The 11310-nt window shown below is 50.0% G+C and overlaps 1 protein-coding gene across 2 annotated transcripts in view; it reads right to left on the reverse strand.

Annotated features, from left to right (window-relative positions):
• Positions 1-5933, reverse strand: part of TSC22D2 (TSC22 domain family member 2) — a 61543-nt gene extending 55610 nt beyond the window's left edge. For both annotated transcript variants that reach the window (XM_075340761.1, XM_075340763.1), the window contains exon 1: positions 3935-5933. In XM_075340761.1, the coding sequence (XP_075196876.1) occupies positions 3935-5514 (1580 nt within the window). In that variant the 5' untranslated portion in view covers positions 5515-5933. The remainder of the gene's footprint in view (positions 1-3934) is intronic.
• Positions 5934-11310: the final 5377 nt, after the last annotated feature.

Here is an 11310-nt window from a genome sequence, read left to right on the forward strand (position 1 = left end):
CAGCACAGGTCCTTCTAGCACTTAGTAAAACAATTTTATAATAGAATTGACAGGTAGGTAGCAGGAATCACTATGAATTACCACCCCAGCTATCAGCTGTTCAGCAGCTGCTGTCATTCAAAAAGCTGTTCATTTTACAAACTTTACTTGCTTGTATTTCAAAATTTATACATCCTAGCTGACACCTAAAGGTATGTATAGAATCAGCACGATAGTGCCAGTATACCACTGGCTTTAGGTTATATAGCAAAATCCTGGCGATTGGTGTGCTTTATATGGCTTTAGTATTTATCAGTCTGACTGTCCTGATTCATGACAGGGAGCCATGCTGCCAATGTGAGCTGGGTCTGGGAGGTTTGTGTCAGGTTGCAGCGCTTGGTACGATTGTTCATGTGAGTTACAAGGGATGGGTTGTGGGGAAAAAAAAATAATCATATTTTAGTTTCTAAAGACTCAGATTAACAAGGGAGACTAAAAACTGGCGAGTGGTCAAGTCTAAGTAATGCTAAAACGTCTGGGGAGCCCCAAATATTCCCGGCTGCTGGTGTACAACATTGTTGTGGGAGACCGAAGGGCTACAGATCTGCAGGAAAAATGCAACACCCCTCAGCTGAGGTGAGCAATATATTTGGGGGCTATAGTCTATGTAACAATATGGAATTAGGTAATTGCCATCTATGTTTCGCGGTAGGTTTTGTTTAAGACAAAAAAAAAAAAAAATCCTTGATGAAAAGGCCAAGAGAAGTTTTACCTCACACCACGATGTACAGCATATTACCTGGCACGAATGACCTCAGCAGGTTTGTCACTTTCCTGTGTAGCTATATACACAGCAGATCTGAGACAGGAAGTGACATTTCCAGAGCAGCAGACATAGGCTATGTGGCACAGTGCGTTTTTTGCGGCGTTTTTCGGGTGCGCTTTTGGCCTTAAAACTGCAGGACTTTGCTTCCCCAGCAAAGTCTACGAGTTTTCATTTTTGCTGTCCGCACACATCTGTTTTTTTTTTTACCTGCGTTTGAGTTAAAAAAAAAAAAAAAAAAAGGACGTCAGTTCTTTCCTGCGTTTTTCTGAGTTTTCCCCCCTTGCAATGCATTGGAAAAACGCAGCAAAACGCAGAGATCAAAAACGCAGCAAAACGCAGCCAAAAACGCACCAAATCGCAGGTGTGTTTGTGCGTTTTTAGGGGCCAAAAACGCACAAAAACACAGCGTCAAAAAGACGCAGTGTGCGAACCTAGCCATACATTCATGAAGTGTCACCATCACGGACAGTACTATATAGTATAGGGAAAACTTCACACACATTCACATAAGGGCCTGCCCCAGAGGAGCTTACAATCTAATCACCCCAAATCACAGGGGACACGGCTATGTTACCACATATTAGTGAATTGGGGGGATTTTTACATTGTTTACTGCACTATGTGACAGACACCTATAAATCATTGAAAAAAAAAAAAAAAAACCACAGAAGTCTGCTTCACACGCACATCATGCAAGACACAAGGCTGCCATAACTTTGGTGATCATGAGGAGGAAGACCACTCACTTGTGCACAGCACATGCAGGGTTACGCTGCAGTAGTGACAGCCTAGTGGTCGGTCCACCAAAAGTGGATGCCAGCCATTAGGTAAGAGCTATCCTTTATGTACATTGTGGCTGGTCAATTACATAAGTCCCATTTGGAGCATCCCCTGCAGACAAGCCTGTGCATAGGCTATCGGGATAACTGGCTGATCAGTAGGGGTACGACTGCTGGGGACTATCCATCAGTGAGGAACGTTTACCCGTGTTACACCAGAGAGCAGCAGGGTCCATGAGCGACCGCCACTCCACTCTCACAGGGATAACCAATTCCACCTATAAGTGCAAGCCCAGGCCGATTCCACCTGATAAGCAACTTATCACCCATCATGACTAGTAAGGCTGCTTTCACACATCCGGCTTGAGCTCTGCGGCTCAATCCGGCTGTGCAAGCTATGCAACGGATGCGGTGAACATACCGCATCCTTTGCATAAGTTTTTCCATTGCGGCCAGTCCGGTTTTTGCCACTTGCGGCATGCTACCGAGCATGCGCAGTGGCAAAAACCGCATGCGGCGGCCGGATGCGGTTATTGTCGCATCGCGCCGCATCCGGCCGTCATAGGCATGCATTGAAAAATGCGCCGCATCGGCCGAATGCGGCGCGATGAGTTTTTTTTTTGCCGCACGAAAAAACGTGCCAGGCAATGTTCCATCCGGCCGCCGCATCGGCTAAATCTGCCGCATGCGGCAAAAACCGGACGGAACGCAAGGCCATGCGGCACTAATTAAAGTCTATGCAGGAAAATCGCAACCGGCAGCAAAAAAAAAAAAAAAAACGGTTGCGATTTTCCTGCAAAGTGCCGGATTGTGCCGCATTGCAGAAACCGGAGGTGTGAAAGCAGCCTAAAGGCGTTAGCCAGGGAAGAGGGGTGGGGGAGAAGCTCTCTGTGCTGAAACATGTCACACTGCGTCCGATTATGTGCCCTACTCTGGCGAGTGTGCATGGATGCCACAAACTTTGCCAGCTTACTGATTACCCATAAAGGTAGAATAGCTAAGCTGAACACAAGTCTGCAAAACATCAGTTCCTAGACGTTTAGCTATGCCCACCACCAAAGGGAGGAGATCGCCCCAAAGGATGGTGCACAATACTGGCACTGGAAGTGCCTGCCATCTCACCAGTGTGAAGGGGACACATTCAAGTACCAAGAGTATTCCAGCAGCACAACCATGGATGAGATGTACCCACACAACCAAGAGAGCAAGCCTGCAGATCAAACTGAGCAGCAGTATGCACATGAATACTATACATGCTGTGAATTTCACTCTAAACAGCATCATATGGCAGTGCATGTGACCATAGTGGCCATTGCCCAACGCTCAGCATCATGAGTTGTGAGAGGAGTGGACTGGATCTATTCACAGGACTCTGGTCCACGTAAGTGGCACCTTGGTGGCTAGGTGAGGGCCTGCGTGGTATCTTCTGGCATCTTCCAGGTGACATGATGCACTAATGGGCAAGAGATCTGCAGGCCTCCCGCATAACCGTCAGGCGCCACTGACCTGGACAGTAGTCCCACTCATCTCTAATGGTCACACTTGTGGCCATATATGCAGAGCCAAAGAGGTCAATGCACATCTTTGACGTGTGTGATATAGCTATCCACACACATATACATATACATACATATACATATACACACACATACACACATATATATATATATATATATATATATATATACACATATATATATATATATATATATATATATATATATATATATATATATATATATATATATATATATATATATATATATATATATATATATACACACATACATACATACATATATATATATATATATATACATATATATACACATATATATACACACACACACACCTCGTACATGGAGGTGTAATACAGTCGTGTGCACATTCTGACACTAGAAAACACTAAAATAGAGAATTGGTTGGTCCCTATGGATGTGTTAGCCATTCCTTGGTGACCATCACCAGATCACATACTATTGTCCAATATTTCAGGTAATCTCATTCATGCAGTAATAATAATCACAAGCTTTACCAGTCTGATAGCACAGCAGAGTTAGTCACATACAAGCGGGCATCTACGCTCTGCCAAGTAACAGCAGCTTATATCATGTACAGCTCAGTGCCAGGTGCCACCCACTGACAGGTACATTTTTGTGCCCTCCTAGAACCAGAGCAGCTGCAAATGGACAAAAGTCATTTCACTACAAAGTTTGAGCTGGAGCTGAAAGGGTAAAGCCATTTTTCATGACGTTAGAAACCTGTTGGTCAGGAGTGTCATCAAACACTAGGCGAGTTCCTGGAAAGAAAGGCATGTACAGCAGTAAGACAAATGTGAAATGCTCCATACCTGTCATCCTCACCATCAACAGAGATAGGTAAACCAAATACGGGTAAAAGAGGGTTCGTTAGCGGGTCCGTGATAGGAACTTTCACAAAAGACTTCTCAGAAATCAGGGGGATTGGCGGCTGAGGTAGGGGTTCCGACTTTCTCCGGTCATCGATGTGGCCAGCCAATGGCTGGCTCTGAAATTGACTAACGGTGGACTGTGGCAGACTCGTATGTACAGTGCTGGTACCTTGCACAGGTGGAAGCCCAACTGATGGGACCAAGCTGTTACTCCTACTGACAGAAGTTTGGCTACTCAAAGGAGACTGCACAAAAGTCGAAGGAGCAATTGGCATAGTAACAGGGGTAGCCGACACACTAGGCACACTACTTGTTATTCCAGAAACCCCAGAACTGGGCACACTGTGCGGCAGGCCAGGGGGCACAGCATGGTGTCCACCAGGAATGTTTGAGAGCTGACTACTTCCAGTCACTTGCTGCTGACTTATAGATTTTGGTGTTCCCCCAGCTATAGATGCCACGCCTCCTGCTTGTTGGGGATGCACTGGATGGCTCTGGGCAGTGGGTGCACTGGGCACTAGTCCTGATCCTTGACTCACGGGGTCCCCAGGTTTGGTATGAGGGCCTAGAACTTGCGCTCCAGCTGCTTGCACGCCTGGAAGACTGGATAGAGCCCCAGTACCTGCTGCCATCTGAGCGGATCCTTGGGATTGTAGAGCAGAGGGGTGTGGTACATAGTCAGCCTGGCCGGAGACCTGGGTGCCCATCATGTGCCCCTGGGTGTAGGTGAACTGACCCCCAGAAATATTGGTCTGCTGATGAGCGATGCCGGCCTGGGCTACATTCTGCCCACTCTGGGCATGGATATAGGACTGCCCCATCAGGTGCGGATACACGGGCTGAGCGCCCCCCTGGGACACTGTGCCCCCTGCCGGCAGGACCAGGTGCTGCTGCTGCTGGCCGGTCACCGGAGGCACGGCCGGCAGGGGAGTGTCCGCCTCAGGGCCGGCCACATGCACAGAGCCCCCGGTCTGGCCCAGGCCGCTGTCCCGGTCCGCGGTGTGATCGTAGTGGCGGATGGAGTCCGCAGTCCTGGTGATCACGGAGCCGTCGGAGTCCCGCTCGTAGAACTCGGTGCACGTCCAGCGGCCCCGCCGGTACGGCTCTCCGGAGCCGTGGTCTAGTTTGATGACTCTGAAGCGGGAGCTGCAGGCGGCCGTGCTGGTGGCGGGGGAGGCCGGGGTCACGCTGCTGGCTGCCGGTCCCGGGTGGTGGGGGGCTGGGCCGGGAGCCGGGGGGGCGCGGACCTCCTGCGGTAGATTGGGGGACGTGGTGCCGGGGGTCTCGGCCTCCCCCACGTTGTTCAGCGTCTCCTCGGACGAGCTCCGCTCCACCACGTCCTCAGGCCCGAAGTCCGTGGCCCGGGACACATCGAAGATCTCGGAGGAGACGTCCTCGGTGCGGGACTCGTCGGGGTCGTCCAGGCTCTCGGTGTCCTCGGTGATGCTGCTGGCCGCCTGCGCCGTGGTCACGCTGGTGATCTGGAAGCAGCTCTTCTTCTTCGCCGGCATCTTGGACATGACGCGGGGCAGAGCCGGGACACGTCCCCCGGGAGGCAGGAAGCGGCGCTCCGGCAGCTCCGAACACGTCCCGGGGTCACCGCCTAGCGCAGCGCACACATGACTGCCGGCCGCCGGGAAGGATGAAAGCTCCGTGCTGCAGGCCCTGATAGGCCCGGCCTCCTGTCACCACAGTCCGGGGATGCGCAGGCCGCGGGCTCCTACACACGGGACTGCCGGCTCCAGCCTGGGCGGTCAGCCGGAGGAGGGGACAGGCCGCGGCTCCCCGCTCGCTCCTACCTGCAGTCCACAGCGGCGGACATAGCCGGATTAGGATGTGGCGCCGTCCTGTGCCCGAATCACTGAGAGGAAGTGAGAGCCGCTGCGGAGGCTGCAAACTACAAGGCAGAAACGTCTGTTAGTGACGGCGGCCCCGCCCCCGCATGTGACCTGGGCTCCGCCCCCGCATGTGACCTGGGCTCCGCCCCCATTGCTGCCTCACACTCAAATTCAAACCGCTGTCATCACTGTACGTAAGGCAGCCGCTAGGGGCGCTGAGGGGAACACCCGGGCAGCCATTCATAAATCCGCTCCATTGGCTGGACTCTGCTGCGTCATCAAAAGAGGCGGGAAGAAAGGGGGCGGGGACTAGAAGCAGGAGAAACCATTCCCCTCGGGCATTGCTGAGGGAGGCGGAGGAGGGTGGTGCAGTTGGTACGCCCCAACATTCTGCTGCTGCTTTGTCTGTGAGCGGCTCGTCCAGTCCGCGAGAAGGGATTAACTCTTTCACGGCAGGAGCTGCAGCTCAGACTGGTGCAGAGGGCAGTGATGGGCGGCACACGGGGTCAGGGGACAGCGGACAACTAATGGCGCATTGTGTGCTCTGTCAGCGCTCAGAGGAACGGCAGGAATGGCGCCTCCGTGACTGTGCGGCATCTTCTTACCGTGTGCTGAAACTACTGCACCGAGCAGTGCACGACTAGCCTGGCATGGGGACCGAACTACAGCTAGCACAGCCCGAGCCTAGGGGCATGGGCACAGGGCTGAGCCGCTGCCGATTGTGCTGTGCCCGCTGCTGGAAACCTTTAACACTGTGCTGGACTCTTCTATTCCTGCCGGACTCTCCTGTGTCCCGTTCCCCCAACGCACTCTCCCGTTCCCCCGACGCACTCTCCCGCTCCCCCAACGCACTCTCCCGTTCCCCCGACGCACTCTCCCGTTCCCCCAACGCACTCTCCCGTTCCCCCGACGCACTCTCCCGTTCCCCCGACGCACTCTCCCGCTCCCCCGACGCACTCTCCCGTTCCCCCGACGCACTCTCCCGTTCCCCCGACGCACTCTCCCGTTCCCCCAACGCACTCTCCCGTTCCCCCAACGCACTCTCCCGTTCCCCCGCCGCACTCTCCCGTTCCCCCCGACGCACTCTCCCGTTCCCCCCGACGCACTCTCCCGTTCTCCCGACGCGCTCTCCCGTTCCCCCCGACGCGCTCTCCCGTTCCCCCCGACGCGCTCTCCCGTTCCCCCCGACGCGCTCTCCCGTTCCCCCCGACGCGCTCTCCCGTTTCCCCGACGGGCTCTCCCGTTTCCCCGACGGGCTCTCCCGTTTCCCCGACGGGCTCTCCCGTTTTCCCGACGGACTCTCCCGTTCCCCCGATTATCTCCTTTGGGAATCCACCTGGGTCAGACCCTTCTTTCTCCTAACAGGTGCCATCAAATGAGAATCACCTCACCACTCTACACACTGACCCTTTGCTATCAGTAGGCTTAAAGGGATTGTCTGGTCTAAAATGTTAAGTCTGCAAGTCCGAATCATTACATCACTGTGATATGTCACAAGTCTGCAGTCACAAAGACAGATACATAGAGTGACCGCAGACCTGTGGCTTTAGACCGGACAACCCCTTTAATAAAAAATTATATTAGTAGTTTCATAGAGTGGGTAGAAGCACAGTGGATGGATTTGTAAAATTTCCATGCCCACTGTGCTTCTTTCCTCCGCAGCATAAACTGACATGCAGTGCAACTTCCCTAGCTGCAGCATGTCAATTTATGCTGCGAAGATGCAAGTGTCCTCAGCTGGGAAAGCAGTGAAAGTCGATAGCGCCCCAAACCCAGATTGTGGGCACGGGCAGCTGTCGTCTCTTGCATAGAACACTAGCGTCTCCGCAGGGGAATTTAGGGTATGTGCCCTAAATGTGTCCTGGACGCAGCATGTGCTGATCGTAGGCACATATCGTAAATCTCTGAAAAACGTGATTCGGACAAAATTCCCAATAGAAAATTCACTAATGAGATAGAGAGTGCCACTTTGACCTCACGTCTGACATGTGGTTTGGCGATGCCCATCTTTTTACGCCTCTTTTTAGGTGTGCACAAAAGTGCGGTCATCAACAGTTTTGTTCACCCTTAAAAAGATGGACACCGCTGAACTCTACTGCCTCGTTAATGAATGTTTCACCTGAATCACGTATTTCAGAGTTGTAGATGGAAACCCCGATGTAAGCTCTCAGCATAGAGCACAAGATTAACATGAACTGATCCAAAATGTTCTGTACCAAAATCCCCACCAAAAAGCATTCAACTCAGTCCACGAAAACACAAGTCCCCCTCAGGTCCGTCATTGGTTAACGGAAATATAGGGGGATTGCACATTACTGGTATCACAAAGGCTCTCGAAAAATGCTATGGCTCCCCTCTCAAAAAAGAAGTCCAGCAAAATCTGCGCTCCCAAATCCAAATGCTCTCTTCTGAGCCCCACACTGCCTAAATTACAGCTAGCATCCACATGTTTGGCATTGTGCAGAGGAGAGCCCGCTTAAATGTACGGGGTGCAGGTTTACAGAAACACAAGCTGAGCACAATGTGTGGGCACTACAATGTACTGGGCACAAGGACTTATTTGCAATTTTTAATTCTGCAACATTAACTGGGTTTAACACCATGGGTGTTTTCCAGAGACTAAATCGTCACTATACTCCTAGATGAATTCCCAGAGGGGTGCAATTTCCAACATTTGGTCACTTGAAGGGGATTTCTTCTGTTCTGGCACTTAGGGGTTCTGCAAGTGGAGTCTACAAACTATTCTAGGAAAATCTGTGCTCCAAAAATCAAATGGCGCTCCTTCCCCTCCGAGCCCTGTGGTGCGGCCAAACAGTCCTATACAGTCACATGTGTGGTATCGCCACGTTTAAGAGAAATTGTATAACACATGGGGCCTTTTTTTACCTATTTTCCTTGTGGAAATATGGGGTTAAAACAACATTTTAATTGTAGAAAATGTAATTACTTTTGTTCATTGCCCAATAGTATAACATTTTGTGACACACCTGTAGTGTCAATATGGTCACTGCACCCCTGAATGAATTCATTGAGGGTGCAGTTTGTAAAATGCGGTCACTTGTAAGGGGCCCTATGCTGTTCTGGCACCTCAGGGGGCTCTGCAAATGTGACATGGCACCCGCAAACTATTCCAACTAAATCTGCATTCCAATATGGCGCTCCCTCCCTTTTTTCACTTTGTACTGTGCCTGAAAAGTAGTTTTTGATCACATATGGGGTACTGGCATACTCATTAAAAATTGCACAACAAATTGTATCGTTCATTATGTCCTGTTACTTTGGTGAACTTGAACAATTTGGCATTAACGCAACATTTTTGAGGTTAAAAATGTATTTTTTCATTTTCACAACTCAACATTATAAAATTCTATGAAGCCCCCTGGGGTTCCAGGTGCTCACAAACCATCTAAATAAATTCCTTGAGGGGTCTAATTTCCAAAATGGGGTCACTTTTGGGGGAGCTCCACTGTTTAGGCACCTCATTGAGTCTCCAAATGCGACATGGTATCCTCTAATGATTCTAACTAATTTTGCTTTCAAAAAGTCAAAAGGCGCTCCTTCCCTTCCGAGCCCTGCTGTGGGCCCAAACTGTTGATTTCCTCCACATATGAGGTTATACAATACATTTTATGGTGCTTTTTTCCTGATACCCTTGCGAAACTGCAAAATTTTATAGCTAAAGTAATATTTTTGTGGAAAAAAGTAACATTTTTGTTTTTTCCTGCCACATTGCTTTGGTTCCTGTGAAGCACCTAAAGGGTTAATTAACTTCTTGGATGTGGTTTTGAGCAGTGTGAGGAGTGCAGTTTTTAGAATGGTGTCACTTTTGGGTATTTTCTGTCACCTAGGTCGCTCAAAGTCACTTCAAATGTGATGTGGTCCCTGAAAAAATGGTTTTGCAAAGTTTGTTGGAAAAATCAGAAATTGCTAATGAACTTTGAACCCTTTTAACTTCTTAACAAAAATTATGTTTCAAAAATTGCGCTGATGTAATGTAGAGATGTGGACAGGATACTTCTTTTAGATTTGAGAGAGCTCTCCTCCCAGGCCTCTGTCTCCTCTCACAAATGTATAAGTGAGAGGAGCAGCAGGGAGCTGAGTGAATGAATACTCTCACTGCCTTTGCAGAGCGCAGAAGAGGTCATGACCTTGTGATTGGCAGCTTAGTTCTGCTTAGAAAGTGATGATAACGCTAACTTCATTAGACCGGTCTCAGACGTCCGTTTTCAGGTACGTGTGACATCTGTTTTTAACACAGATGTCACACGTACACATGTTATTCTATGCTGTACTCACACGGTATGCAGGCATACACAGAGACATGTCTGTTTTTCTCGGCAGGACGGGTGTCACACGGATCGCTCACTGATGTGATCCGTGTGACATCAGTGTGACACGTACCAGAGAAAACACGGGTCTTTTAAATAAAAAGATTTTCTATATTCACCTGTATCCAGCTCTGTTTTCTTCGGCTCGGATGTCTACTGCTCCTGACCCCCGCTCATCATACTCATAGAATATTCACTGCACTAAGGAGCTGGAAGGCGCAGCAGCGCTGGGGACTCCAGTGCCAGAGACCGCATCGCTGGGTACAGGTGTGTATCCAGCAGAGTGTGTGTGTGTATGTGTCTGTGTACAGTGTATACATGCATGTGCGCTATGTGTGTGTATGTGCTCGGTGTATCCATGTGTGTGCGATATGTGTGTGTGTGCAATGAGGACCTGGAAGCCGGAGCATCGTGGGGACAGCATCGGGGACTCATCAGATTTCCCAATGAACTTTGATTAACCCGTGAAATCACTGTCCTGACACCCGCTGTAGTGCGGGTGTCACGGGGGTGTCGTCAGGAGGTTATCAGAGTTCATTGACAAATCTAATGACCTCCTGGACATCCCTGCACACACACTGCTTGCTGAATAGTTACCTGTCCCCGCAGTGCTGTCCTCGGCAATGCTGTACCCTGCGCTGTCCCCGCGATGCTCCGACTTCCAGCTCCTCACTGCAGTGAATATTCTATGAGTATAATGAGCGGCGGTCAGGAGCGGGAGGCAGCAGAGCCGAAGAAAACAGCGCTGGATACAGGTGAATACAGAAAATCTTTTTATTTACAAGACCCGTGTTTTCTCTGGTACATGTGACACGTATGCAAACACAGATGTCACTCGTGTGACATACGTGTGACACACATATGACACATATGACCATAACCATGTGTGTGACTTGTACCTGATTAAACACGGACGTCTGAAACCGGCCTTATACTGAGCGCTACGTCATGTCGCCGGGTGGTAGAGGCGGCTCAGTGCAGTGGTGTCCTGGCACATTTGACAGTGGGAAAGGGGGGGCAAAATTATTAGTCCTCTGTAGAATGTGGTGTCTTAATTTTTAAGACGCGTTTATGTTTTGCAATAAACTATTTCTGTATTGCAATTATGTCTGTCAGTGTACAGTCATGGCCAAAAGTTTTGAGAATGCTA

This window comes from Anomaloglossus baeobatrachus, chromosome 3 (assembly GCF_048569485.1).
Source record: "Anomaloglossus baeobatrachus isolate aAnoBae1 chromosome 3, aAnoBae1.hap1, whole genome shotgun sequence".
Taxonomy (NCBI): Eukaryota; Metazoa; Chordata; class Amphibia; order Anura; family Aromobatidae; genus Anomaloglossus; species Anomaloglossus baeobatrachus.